Consider the following 14,748-nt stretch of genomic DNA (forward strand, 5'->3'; position numbering starts at 1 on the left):
CAACTAGCTGTATACCAATAGATAAGCCATTTCCCAGTGGCAGTTCAGTCATCTTCTGAGAAAAGTGAGCTGGGTTGGAATTACACTGCTGAGACACAGCATTCTTTCAAGGGAGCAGATAAGGAATAATTTTGTTCATGGAAGACAACTATTTAACTTTATATGCTCCCCCAGGGCTGTGATCCTGCCCCTCTTTGACCCCATCTGATATATCTTGCTGCTCAGTGTATCTGGAGGACTAATGATGATCTTTGCCCAATTCTACCTTTTGATGCCAGTTCCATATTATATCCCTGAGAAGTCTTGCCTTCTGTCCTTATTCTTAACACTCCACTTTCTCATCTCTTCTTTTTTGTACTGTCATATTTCAATTTACTAGGCAGTCAGAGCAAGAGGTATATCTAGGGTCTGTAAGGCACAGCCTGTATTTCTCGAGTTGTAAAGCAAGGCAGCCTTGCTCTTCCTCATATAGAGCACAGTTATTCCCATATTTCATAATAGCTCAAAAAGATAAAAAAATAAGAAAGGGAAAAAAAGATAACTTGCTCGTCTAGTTTGTAAAAGGAAGAAGAAAGAAACATTCTGTCTTATGCACATTGATGTTTGAAAGGAAATGTTCTTCTAAGGGCCCCAAAAAAATCTATGGTCTAACTCGTTCTTTTTGAAACTTCATGGGGCATCTTCATTATATGGTTAGGTTTAAAAGCATGAGAAAAATATTGGTGCACTGTAGGATCACATCCAAAATTAACAAACTGTTGCTTGAAGTATTTGTAACAGCTCTTCCTTCAAGCAGTAGGAATATTTTCAATACCATATGCTACTAACATCAGGATGTGACAAGTTTATGAAAGCACCTCCTGCGTGTAGTAGAAGAAGCTGTTCTTGTTAATTCAGAGAATGGAGTAAATGTTTGCAAATGGAAAATATAAGTTGGGACAGAAATGTTTTGTAGTTTACTTTTTTTTTATTGCAACTAGGCACCAACACAAGAGAGAGCCTTAGAAATGAATGATTCCAGTGCTTACGATTTAAAAAATGAAACCAAGGGGAAATGTTGCTAGCCATTTGAAAATATATCCTGGAATATGATTTCTGTGCTTCTTCATTTCAGAATTGTGCTGAAGAGCTTACCGCATTCCTAGGGGACAATACATCTCCCACAGTTATAGCCCTGACTTAGAGGCAGAAAATTTGTAAGGTTATGGTGCTCTGCTTGTGGCTTAGGGTTATAGAGCATCAGAAAACTAACATGAGTGAGGTTTGTTTTTTTTAATTTGTTGAAGACAGGAATATTTATGTGCTACTCATCTAAATGCAGAATCAAACTGCAGTGTGCACAGAGATGCTGGAAGCTAGATCTAGGAGCTTACTGCCATGGACACAGCAGCTGGGGCATGCCATAGTTACCTGTAGGGCTAGAGCAAATGAGTAATGTTTCACAACACACCTCTCAAACTGTGCCACAGGGATCTGCCACCTTTTAGCTGACAGACTGCATGTCACAGTTGCCACATAATTAAGCTCCAGGGGAGCCTTAAACACTGTGAAGCAACTGACATATCTTTTTTTTTTTTTTTTAAGCATATATTCCAGACTCTTCATTTGAGAGGTACTCATATAATGAAGCAGTAAGGAGTTGTCAGAATACAAAAGACCAGCTCTCCCTAACATTTAAAACCCCTTTGCAGCTTTCATGAGTCAGTGCTGATATGCTGTGATTGAGCAGCCATGACTTGTTGGTATCACAGAGTCCCTTTTGCCAAAAAGTTCACGGCCTAAGTGATGAAGGAAAGAAACTTGAAGGTTTCAGTTGCTATTTCTATTCATTTTGGCTTTGGATAAATCCTAATTATCCTTAAAATTAAGCACAGGGTCCTGAGCAAATGTACAGCTATCTCAGCAGGGCTTTTTATTTTGGCAGGCATTTTTCTAGCAGTTTATCATCTACAAGTCGTGTCTGTATTCTGCACCTGTTACCTGGCTTTCCTAAATCCTTGGGTTGATATATGTCCAGCAAGTTAGCACAGGGAAGGATCCCTTTTCTCACAGATTTCTACTGCAGCTGATTTTTGCATCACTCACATCTTCCTCTTGTCTGCAGACAAGGGAAGGCCAAGCTCATTCTGCAGGTACATTTTTGCAGTGCAGTTTAAAGAAGATAAATGGAGGTGACATTACTACTGTGCTACATTATGGATTGTTTGCTGAGAAAAATTGAGAAGAGGTGGTTTGGGGCTGCAGGGTCCTTACAAAAGAGCATACAAAATCCCCTTTATTTCTCCCTTTTCAACCCCCATGGAAACTCTTGGCCAGGGAGAGATATCTTCAATCAGCCAGGTTATCAAGCCATTGAATCCCCTGCTTGGTTCTCAGTAAACAAAGGGACATTTAGGCTGAACAAAGGGAAGTTCAGTCCTCTAACTCCTTTCACACTCTAGCTTTCTTCACAAGCCTATACACATGTAAATTTTTTAGGCCAGGTCGATAGCCATCTCTCTCTTTTTTCTCCCTTTTCTAGAAACAAGTACAGGCCGAATATCATGTAGGTTTGTCTTAATTATTGCTAATATGTGAGTAAATGCAGGTTGTCTGTGCTGTTTAGAGTTGTCTTGAGGAAAGGACAGGTCCGTAGTACAGAAAATACCTCAGGTCATGCAGGATACCAGTGTCATCCTGTACTCTCTACACAGATGCAAGCCATGGCTGCAATGTAAATGAGACATCTATGCATTATTTATGGTAGAAAAGGTGCATAAGTGAGGTGATCCACAGTGCCAGTCTGTCATGACTACATTTCTGATGATTCTCTTTTAGTGTTCTGCCTCCTTTAAGGAAAGAGTCAAGTGTAAGGACTTGACATCTTCAAAGTCCAGATGCTTTTGCCATGCATTTCTAGAAAAAATTCCCTGTCTTTATGTAAGCTGGGTCTTTGGAGCTCTATTCACTTAAGGAGTTCTGGATTCAAACCCTAATCAGGTCATGAATGAAAATAGAGTAGTTGAGGGGAAGACACTTGAGGATTTATAATCATATGCGATCTTTCTTATAATAGGACTTAAACAAATCCTTCTGGGTACCCGGAGGAATTCTCAGCTTTCACTAGATGTTGACTTAAGTACCTTGAAAGGATCAGCTTTTCCAACATTTCAGGCTCCTTCCATAATGAATTAGTTGCTTTCCTCTCCTCCTTTCCTCCCTCTCCCCATCCGTCCTTATTCACAGCACCAAGCTAATGCACAATTTGACAGTCTTTGCACAGGGATCAGAACTGAAATTAAGTGAGCGTAACAGGTCACAGCTGAGGTGTTCAGGCTGTGGGGGAAGCTTCCACAGCTCCTTATGTACACTGTGCCTTCCTTGCTAAAGCTGTTGCTGTTAGTCACCCACTTGGATGAGCAATAACCTCACTGTCAAGTTTCAGGCTAGGTAAAAAGAAGCAACTGCTCTGGGACTCTCAACTGGAACAGCAGCAAGTGCAACATTGCATCAGTTATAATTTTTCATAACAATGGAATTTAAAAATGGCTCAGCTTCAAATTGTCTGTGTTCAGTTGCTATGTTGAAACAGGTTTGCTCAACTTAAAAAGTGAGCCTACAGGAATTTGATGGTTCCACAGGTATAAGAATACAAGATTTTGATTTTGTATGATGAATATATGATACATGGCAGCTCATTAGAAGTGTGTCAGCAATGATACCTCAATATGAGGGAAGGAACTGAGGAAGTGATGTGGCAGCCTTGCTGGAGGTACAGAAGGGGAGTGAAGATTTATATAAACAGAATATGGGAACTGATGAGGTCTTCAGTTTATTCCCTGGGATAGTGGAGGGAAATGTGGCAGTGGTGTCACAAGACTCCCAGAGCTCTGGATACGTGAGCTCTGTCTTCTCTCTAGCATGACGCTACGTGCCAGGACATGATGAGACAAGTACTGTTAATTGCCTTGATGTGTAAGAGCCCCGCCATAGCCCATGGTGCCAGGCCTTGTTCAGAGGGGAAAAAACTGAGTAGTCTGTTCTCGAGAGACATAAACATCATGTTTTTCTGCCTGAAAAGTTGCATTTGACATATTAAATCACTAAGGTAGGTTTACCTTGGCAGAACATTCTTCCTGATGACATGTTCCTTAGCCTGCATTATCTAATGAGATCAGCCAACATTTGGCGTGCCTGACAAAAGATTAAATTGTTGATAAAGAGCTGAAAAATCAAATGATTCAGGCCTCCTTACATTAATTACAGATTCAGAAAGAGCCAAGATAGAGAAGTATTTCCCAGCCACTGTGGTGAGAGTCATTCCTTCCTTACCTTTGAAGATCTCCAAACACGTGAAAGCTGTGCTGCTCTCCCTTTCTGCAACTGCGAACTTTGTGAAATTGCTAAATAAGAGCCATCATAGGTTTCCTATGAGCCTTCTAGACCCCTTTCTTTCTCAGATGAGAACCTGTTACTCTCCCTCGGCTGCAGTGATCTGATTCTTCATGCAGTTTTTTTGCTTATCCAAGGTGCTCCTATTTTAGATCAGTAGAGGTGAGAGCCTCAGCAATTCCCCTTGTGAAGGAGGAGAGACATGAATGACACTAGCTCCCCATTTGCTTGCTTGAGGCATGAAGAACACAGACTGCCTTGCACAGTGCCCCACTGGCAAAAATCATAGAAGGCTGCACCTAAAGTTCTGTCTTTACTGTATTTTCCCTCTTGGTACATGCTTGGTGCAACCAATTCCCATTTTAAGGTTCTGTCCTCCATTACCCTGGGGCTAACTCTTTCTTCAGAAGAAAATTGAAGGAGCTGCTGTTTGCTAGGCAAAATCCAGCCACCAGGGCTTATGAATTTATGCATGGGATTACTCTCATGGGCCAGAAAGTGTTCCCACCTCCTCTAGAAAGCTCAGCAGAGTCTGGTGTAGCATCCCTGGAGTATCCACCCCCTCTCTAAGGCTCCAAAGGACCTGGCTGCCAAGACAGCAGCAGGGATTAGCAGTACTCAGGAGTTGACTGAAAAGCAGTCTGAGAACTCCCAGCTGCACATAGATAGATGGCTCAGTGAACTGTAGGGAAAATTTGGTTACTTTTCTCCCTTTTTCATCCTTTGGTGAAACTATCTCTTAGTAATCATCTGTGAAGACAGCCTGTACAATGGCATTACTGCCCAGTCATGTTTCTTGTCCCTTAACAGTATAAAGTAATGCTTAAAATGATGAAGTAATTCTTTGTTTCTAATATCATCCAGAAAGTTAATGGCATATGAAAACAGAACATTAATGATTTTTCTTTTCCTCTGGACCTGATGCAGATTTAAAAAGAGAATGGCATTGTGTGGATGGATTATATGGATCAACTCTTAATTTGATTTGCAGTCTGGTAGCCAGAAAAGTAGCGTGTTTCTCTTTGGGTAATTATTTAATTAATCTCCTTCTGTATAAATTTGGCTTCCAGGTCTGCTGTGCCCTGAAATCTCTCCCTCAGAGCAGCAGCCTCTGTGGGAGGAGAGAATCTGCCACAGTTAAGATCTTAGCAGCTCCATGTTTGCTTCTGCCTCTGTCTTTTTTACACAGCTCAGTGCTGGGCTTTCAGTGGGTGAGAGCCTCTGCCCAGCTCTGTTTGTACATTCTCTACCAGGCACCTCTTGCTACCCTTGGCTAAACCCCCTTGCTCCATTACTGGAAGGCATCCTGCAATGGAAACCCAAATTCTGGCCCCAGCAGTTGCACTTGTTTTCAAATGAAGGCAAACCATCTGGGAATCATATTGCAAGGGCTGTCTACAAGCAGAACCCTTGTTCTACAGTCATGTCTTTTCAGTAAGGCTGAGAATGCCCTTCTGTGGTTAGTGAATGTGATTTGCAGTGTTAAGAAGAAAATAAAAGCAACAGGCTGCCTGTTGATGACTTACTGACCTTCTGAAACAAACAGCCCAAAAGCCAATAAGGTCCCAAGTGAAGCAAGGGTGGTACACTTTCCGACAGCTGAAGCCCTTTGCAGAAGGGTTTGCAAATACGACATTTTCCTATGTCTGGTCATCCACAGAAAGGGAGGAGAGGCATAAGGTGAGAAGAATGAGCCCGTCCTTGTTAATCTGTCCCTGCCAACGCACACCCATGGCACCCTGAGGGCAGACCTCATCATCTGAGGCTGTTCAGACTCCCCCATTTCTTTGCATGTTCCCTCTCTCCTTACAATTTAGAGTGGGATTACTTGCTCGCTGGTCTGCAGTGCTTCTTTGTGGGCACAGGAGTATTTTCTGGCTTCTAAAACATGAGTAAGAATGGAGAAAAATTAATACTAAGAGGAATTCCTCACTGATGTAGGATGCTGGTCATACTGCTTAGGAATATATGCCTTCCTGAAATGCAGGCTTAGCCTTTCAATTGAGGAAAGACAAAAGAGAGAAATAATGTAGTCACAGAGCTGAGAAGCAACCAAGGGTCTAACACAGTGAAGCCCTCTCCTCTGACTAATGAGATCCATGACTTATTACATTTAAGTAGGTGGAATTTAAATAATTTCATTGCTGGTCACAACCCCTGCATTGCATTCTTGATATCTGTAATCTCTCTTCTATTGTTGTGTTCAAATGCATCTTTAAATGCAGATCAATTACTTCGGTGAAAATTGGAATGAACTAAAATTTCTAGTTTTAAAAAATAACCAATTTGACACATAACAAGCAGCTAGCTTGACAGTCTTAACAATAAAATGTTGCTAAGACATCAGTGTGGAAGAAGAGACCTTATATTAGGTTTCTGACAGCTGGATTCACATTTACAGATTTCAGAAACTGAACAGCTTTATAAAAAGCATTGTAATTTCTGTAGAACAAAGAAATATCTCTTCCACTGCTCATCTATGCCAACAAAGATCTTCAATGCTTTCTCTCAAGTCCTTAATTTTTTCCCTTTCCTTTCAAGAAATCAATAGATTTTGAATAAACATTATGCTAGACACAGCTACTAGAAGACTAGTAAAAAAACGTTTTCTAAAGCTGAGCTGAATTTCTTAAAGCGACAAGTTTATTAAAATTTTAAAATTGCACTCCTGATCCCCAAATGGTTTATAATGTGACACTAATTCACTGAAAACCTTAGCAGCAAAACATTTGGTGGCTGAGTTACAATGATGATGGTGTTCTGATTATGTCCCACATTTATCTGATTCCTTAATTTCTGGAGTGTTTGTGTAGGACTGAGGAAACCTCTGCCTGAGGGAGATAAAAACCAGATATGTAAGGGCACTACATTGGAGTGGAGCTTCTCCAGTAGCTACTATTGATCCTGTTCTCCTCCAAGTACCCTCGCTGTAAACCAGTTTCCTCTGTGTAAACTAACCCCCTAGGAGAGGGATAAACCTGCTGATGAGGGTCAGAGGGTCCCCTCTCTGCAGATGAGGGTTTCAGTATCAACATACAAGGTTCAACAGTTCTAATAGGAAGAGATGAACTTCCTACTAAAGGACTTGTCCCAAAATGCCCTCTAACCCATCACTTCAGGTACTTGCCTGGGCTGGAGAAGACCCAGAACAGAGTTCACTTTCTGTCAGGTTCCCAGTGATTCCAGTTTAACTGCCCATACAGTTAATTGTGTGTACAAGCTGGAACAGATCCTTCCCACTATGGCTGATGATCTGGTAAATAGCAATCTAGGAAGTGGCATTGAGGGTTCTGTTCCTCCTAGCACAAAGGGAAAACAAACTCAACACTATCACAGCTTGGGTGATTTCCCCAAGCATTGAGTATCCCTTCTGATATTTTTATTTTAGTTCATCGCTAAGGTATAGAAGAAACTCAGCTTTGATTTTGTTTCCTTTTCTTATGAGTACCCACAAATGGAATATATCCATTTTTATTGAATGGAAGGTCTTATGTAACATTACAACATTTTTACATGTCTGTAAAATCCTTTGATTTGGATTTGATGGATTTGAAGAAATCTGTTTCATCCTTTTTTAAGAGGATTAGACTGACACATTTAATTTAATTTGATCTGAACCTACGGCCTCAAATTACTGTGGTTCAGATACAGAACACTGAAAAACTACTCTGTTGTGGGACTATTTCAGTACCTTTCTCTTCATGTAGTGGGTGCAAATGTCTGAGAAGTCCCTGACTGATTTGAAAGTACTCTTGTCTCTGTAGTCAGTATTTTCTGTAGTGTCCTCATATTGGCATTTACACATGGATTGGGAATTCTGCATCTCTGATGAAGAGTATATCAACACCAGCCCAGATTGGGCATTTCTTAGTTAATAAAGCAATATCCATGTAAGTTATTTCACAATACTAGTATTTTCAAATTGACAGATGAGAATGGCATATGAGAGACAGGACCCTGTAATTTAGCAGGGAGCAGTAGTGGGTGAGATTTTCTGTGAATTGTGCATACAGTGTGAATATATGAAGGGAATCACATTTTTAAGTTAGGTTTCCAAAAACTGAATGAAAAGTTGGCATCATTATTTCAGAATAAATATTTATTCTACTCCAGTTGAAAGCACAGCTCAATTACAGTGTGCTTGTCTGTGTAGATTTTTATATGATTTCTGCTCAAGTATTTTCTGGAGGAGCCATAAATGTCAGTGTTCCTTTCTTTTTCCTCAGTACCAATCTCTTCCTTACACTATTTCCCTGCACATTGTATATTGTTCCTCATCACAGTGAACCTTAGCTGTAGGAGATGAAAACCCAAAAAGGTCATGTCTTTTAAATCTGGACAGAGTAGGCATTTTGGGTACTGCAGTTTTCTGAGGTGCTTACAGGAATATTTTTTTAATAAACAGTTGTATTATCCTAAGTGCATGGACTTTGTACTAAACTTTGGCTCCTTCTTTTAACAGGCTGTGAAAGAAGAGACCACTTTTGTAAATCCCAGTAAGACCTCCAGTCTGCAGGACCCTAATGTAAGGTCTGTTGCTTCTTGTCTGTAGGGGAAGCAAAAAATTAATGTATGATGTAATGAGGCATTTCCCAAACATTATTTCAGCTTGTTGTTACAGTTCAATTTGCTTATCTCCAGGTTGCTGTGTGAAGTTCACCATGCAATGACCTGAGAAGGTGACTGTCAGAACAGTGTTTATTTTATACATACATATCAGATACATTTTAAGAATTGATAAAAGCTCAGCTTTAAAGATCAGACTGAGTGTATCTATTTGAATAAATGACAAAATCCCTGGGTAAGAAATCAGGTCTAGTGACAATCTTCGAAAAGCTTATATAAAAGTAAGTCAGTTTTCATAACTTTTCTATCCAAAACATGCTAGGTATCCAAACTGGAATATTCCTGTCTCTGCATTTTCCTGATTTGTGCAAGGTCTTTTCTTTCCAGAAGAAGAGGCATTTAGTATACAGTCTTCAGAAAAGTGGCTCATTTGCTGACATAGTGACTACTTTTGATTGTACTTTCTTCTGTTGATAGAGGATAACAGTCTTTCTTTATTGGAGTGGCTGTTTTGAAGAAGCATATTAATTGTAAACATTATTTGAGTGGCACAGTATGCTGTCTTCCAGCAGGTGATTAGAGAAGACGTTGCAGCAGGAGTATTTGGAAATTACCTGCCTCTATGTGTCTGGTAGTTCTATCACTTTGGACATCTTCAGTGTTGAAATCTGAGGGGAGAGTTTGAGGGGAAAATATTGTGGATTCACAGCACAGCTATTAATCAGATAATTACACTAGTGTATCTGTTTTTTATATGATCATGTATAATGAAATATGCATATGTGTTGGAGCACTAGTCATCTCATGATTTTATTTTATAACTTTTGGATGGTGATTCTTGCAACAGAAAACAGACATTTAATCACCGTATAGAAAAACTCAGTTGAGGGGAGTAATGAATTGTATTTGAAAAACTAAGTCTTTCTGAACTCAAAAATTATCAGTTATTGTTGGGAAAATTTGTCAACCTTTTTTTCAAATATGTATTTTCCCTGCAATGTAGGGATTCTGCACTAGCCTTCAAAAAACCACTTTGTTCAGAAATTCCTTTCTGACTAGATTGAGCTAGCAGAGTTGCTGTGTTTGTTTAATGAAAGCAGCTGCCTCGAGAAGAATGGTGGGGATGGTTGGTGGTGCTGAGGCAGGAGGAGACACGAGAGGCAATGCTATTGCCTCTCATGACAGTCCTGGCTTGCTTGCAGTGCAGCTGTGATTCCCAGTTTCCCAGTCTCTTATCTTGGGGTACCCTGAGGAGCTGAAATATCTCACCTGATAGGACATGATTTTCTCATTTGTTTGTCCAAGAGGCTGTAAAATCTGATATTTAGAATCACCCATTTTTTCCTCTATGCTCTTCTTAGACGTGCACAAAACTTTCTTGAGAAATTGCTTTCTTTCTTAAGAAAACTCATCAAATGCATTGCACAGTGACCTATTTCTTTGTTTAATTGAAATAGGTTTCATAGGTTTCTGCCACAGCACTTAGTTGGTTTGCTGTCACTTCCAGAAGCAATTCAGGAGGACCTAATTTGTATATCCCTGTGTGACTGGGAATGTGGCTACAGACTTGTTTTACTTAATCACTTCTGCAGAACTTCTGCATAACACCTGCAGAAAAGCCTTTTTACTCCACATTTTGGAATAAGTTCTCTCCTGTTGCATCATGTTGAACTGCAAATTGAGTGGTGTGCTTTGTAAAGTGCTTTTTAGTAAAGTACTATTCAGCATGAGGTCAGATTGGTAACCTGCCTGCAAAGAAAATTTTACTGTTTTCTTTCACACACATCTAAGCTTATAAAATTGTAAAAGTCACTTTGGAGTTCTTGGTATGCAGCATTCTGGTGTATATTTGTCTAATATTTATTTTTATCTGTGTTATGTCAGGCATCATTTCCTCTACAGTGAGTTGTACCAAATGAAATGGTATTTTTTTATTGCTGTGTCCCGAAGGTGCACATGTACAAGTAATCAATGCTCAGTGATAGACCAGTTTTAGGGATAGATCAATTTTAACAGCCTGCATTCAAAACTCTGAGAAAAATGCAAAATAAATCAAGTGTCTAATAATTTTCTTTCTCCTTCAAGCAGCTACCCTTTCTGCAGGGCTATATGCACCTTTGCAGCCAGCCAGCATGTGATCTATTTGCCAATAACATTCTCTATAACCTCTATCTTGTGGAAGTTGATGGACGTAAATGAGCCTTTGCTCTGGCAGGAATTGCATCTGAGTAGAGCCACGGGTTAGTTCATACTGGGAGACAAATTGTCTGGGAGCTTTTCTCTTCTCTTTAATGGAGGCAAGCAAAACAAGCCTTGGTAAAAAACCCTTCCATGTGGAATATATATTTTTTCCTTGCAAGTACTCATGGAGACATTTCTGTAAACAGCACCTCTGTAAATCTTTGAGGACTCTTTTTGCTGAAATATCTTGTCCATTGCAACAGTAGCTGTCACAGCTTTTTAACAATACTCCACTCTTTTCATGCAAGGGATTTATAAGCAGGGACAATGACTTTGTGTATTTTTCACACTGATAACTGTAAAAAACAAAACAAAATTCTTTGTTTTTTCCAAACCCAAGACATAGGGAAATTCGTACAGGCCTGCTGGTAAGCAAACATATGTAGTTTTGAGCTGTAACTGAAGCATAAATTGTTCAGATTAATAGAGAACTAGAGGGTGACAGAGGAGGGCAGTAGTGCTTGTTTCTTTAAAAAAATGTGCTCTCTTTACTACCATTTTGTCTGTTCTTCCATTGCCATTCTGAATATTACACTTTTAATGAATTAACTGCTTGGGTATGGCCTGTAATCTCCCATAGCAATTATTTTAGCATCTGCCACGACAGACTCAATTTGGCTAACAATTGCTATAGCTCTTTGTAGAATTAGTTCTCGTTCAACTAGTAATTACTCATATATCTGTGTGGTATAGCCACTTTTCCTACGAATCAGTCTCCAGTCATTTTCTTAGGCATAGCCCCAGGATAACGTTGTACTTATGCAAAGTTGTCATGTATCAGACAGTTTATGCACCTGTTTTCCATGTCTTCTGGCAAACTCCGAACACTTCTTTATGCAAGTAATTTTAAACATGAGGAAGGGGGAATCAGAGCTGAAGTTGAAATAGCACTAATTTTTCAGTTTTCAGGAGGGGAAACCTTGTTAAATTTGCTCTGTCATTTGGTGCACAAGCTGGAATTGCAAGGTCATCTGATCTTGCTGTCAATAGGTAACCCCTACACACCAGATAAAGCTGCAGGAGGATGTGGAATCAGTGCAGACTGCAGTCCTCTCTCACTCCCTGCTTTTGGAGAGCAGTCCTGCATGTTTCTACAAGTTTTTCTCTTCTGGATGGGATTTTTTTTTTCCTCCCAGACTGTTTCAAGTGCTGGTTCTAACATTAAATGATGAAAAAGCTGGTGGCTCAGTAATCTAATACATACTGCAGCATTCTAGCTTACATCCTCTTTAATCCCCAATTAAGACTGGTAGAGGACACTATGAATTGGAACATAGTCGTACATTCCCTTGGTGACCCTGCTGCTTTACTGATAACCTGTAACAGAGCTGCAGATCTGGACAGTGGCTACAGGGAAGTTGGATGGTTGCCTCAGCTGGATCTACCTGGGCTGCGTGTGACAAGAGTTCTCAGATGAACAAAGTCAAATGAGAGCAGCTAACAGGAAGGGAATTTATCTAGCAGGTTAAATAGGAGAGCCATGAGTTTCCTTGATAAAACACAGGAATCCTCTGAAGAAGAGTCAGATCTTTCTTTATAACAACTCTGTAGTAACAGATCTGAAAGCACGCACATTTTCTTCAACACCAAAGTAGTATGCACTTTATACCTATATACTAATAACTGTATAGCTGGGCTGTATACATTTTGAACAAAGCAGAAGAGAACATTGGTTTTTGGAAGAAGAAATACCTGGGGGGAAAAGTGTTATTTATGCATTTGCCATTTTTTTTACTTTTTTGTTTTGCTTTTTAATTTTTTTTTCTTTTTATACTGTCTTTGTTGAATCAAGAAGAGATACAGTTGGTTTGCAGTTACCCCTTCAAATGGTGAGGCATGTTTTATTAAGGCATGTGTTTGTGTCAACACTGAGTTAGTTTGGAATTTGTAATAGCATTTTGCCAGAATTTTTAATAATACTTCTTTTGGGATGTAGACCCCAAGTATACAAGGGAATAAGTGATCGTGTCAGCCCTTTTAAAGGCCAACAAGAATTTATCTTACAATAGAGCTAGAAAAGCCTTTCCAACACATCGGTTTCTTCTTCAGTATTGTAAAAGAACCTGTCATGGTGGCAAATGATCTAGAAGGGATTATGAGGAAGCAGCAGAAGTATTTTTCCATCTGTTAGAGAATTCTTTACACTTAGGTATCTCTCTTTGTGTACAGATGGAGGTGTTGAGGGAGAAGTGTTGTGGGAGAATTTGCTGATTAGATATCTAATTTAATTCATGTTTGAGATTACTGAATGTCCGTATTGTTTTCATAAGCCTCTCATCCCCTACCAACTAGGGTTTTTTGTATTTGATTCTTTTAGCCTTGAGAGATCAGGGTTCCAGCTGTCTGCCAGAAACAATGAAGGAAGTATGGTGAAGGAAGTAAAGTATTGTGCAAAATAGAAAAATGAAAAATGTAGTCAGAAGCTTTCCTCTCTGGTCATGCTTTCCTCTTTATCAGGGGTGTGTCCCGCCTTCTGATTGGGAAGTAGAGGTTTCTCTCTTGCAGCATATCAAAGGAATGTGAATTGAAAAATCACCTTCTGACCTTTTTATAAACCTCACCCATCTCTCTGTAAGGGGATGGATGCTAGAAAGATAAACTTGTGAACTTTATTTGAAGAAATTTATTGCCTAATTGCCAGCCTGCTTAATTTATTAAATATAAAGAATATATTGCTAACCACAGAACCCCATAAAGAGAATTTGTTTTCTTATTCAAAGCTTTCCCAGACAGAAGCACCAGGTGTACAATTTCCCTAGTGCCTATATATTAATTTCTTCTGAAAACTCTTTGAAGCATGTTTTCTTCCTGGTTATGACCACTTGGATAATCCTATAGCATGGATGCCTGTGTCCATGTGCATGCAGGTTCACACATACAGATTTGGACTGTATTTAAGATAAAGGTCTGTTCTTTTTAGTATTTTTTTTTTCTTCAAACATATCTGAATGCATGTCCAGGTATAATTCTGCTGTACTGGACTAAGGAATTCCAGAGTTAAGAATTACACCAAAATAGTTCATATGTTAAGAAATGGTACTACTTAGGACAAAGCAAAATACTGTCTTTGGGCATAGCCTGTTTGCCAAAGTAAATTTTGATTTTGGGAAAAATCCAACAGTAGAAATGTTGGCAAAAATGCCCAAAGTTGAACAAGTTGGGTAAGAAACTGAAGTAAAATATGTAAGACAGGAATTACCTAGCAACAGGATTTGCTGATAATATACACTTTTCTTCACGTTCACCTGCTACTCAGAAAAGCTCAGATATAATATGTTTGGTACATATAAACACTAATAATTCTTCATCTCCTAAATGTTAGTCTTCATGACTGACTTTATGAGGGTTCAAGGCAGGACAGTCACCAAATCTAAACCAAGTCAGCCATGGGCTTGTCTATCTGAATTTTGAAAACCTCCAAATACAGGATGTAAATTAGACAGCTTCTTACTCAAAATAGTGATCAAAAGTGTAAATATAAGTTCAGTTGTCAGGAGCCCTCTTCAGCTGAAGTCCTCAAGTTGGCTGGTCAGTTATTACTGTTCTTGTTGATGTTACCATTTGCTGTCA

At 39.4% G+C, this 14,748-nt stretch overlaps 1 protein-coding gene across 5 annotated transcripts in view; it reads left to right on the forward strand.

The window, feature by feature from the left end:
* Positions 1-14,748, forward strand: part of EPB41L4B (erythrocyte membrane protein band 4.1 like 4B) — a 207,498-nt gene that overhangs the window by 152,258 nt on the left and 40,492 nt on the right. For all 5 annotated transcript variants that reach the window (XM_077784982.1, XM_077784967.1, XM_077784970.1 and 2 more), the window contains one exon: positions 8,834-8,901. In XM_077784982.1, the coding sequence (XP_077641108.1) occupies positions 8,834-8,901 (68 nt within the window). The remainder of the gene's footprint in view (positions 1-8,833; positions 8,902-14,748) is intronic.

The sequence above is a fragment of the Lonchura striata genome, chromosome 1 (assembly GCF_046129695.1).
Source record: "Lonchura striata isolate bLonStr1 chromosome 1, bLonStr1.mat, whole genome shotgun sequence".
Taxonomy (NCBI): Eukaryota; Metazoa; Chordata; class Aves; order Passeriformes; family Estrildidae; genus Lonchura; species Lonchura striata.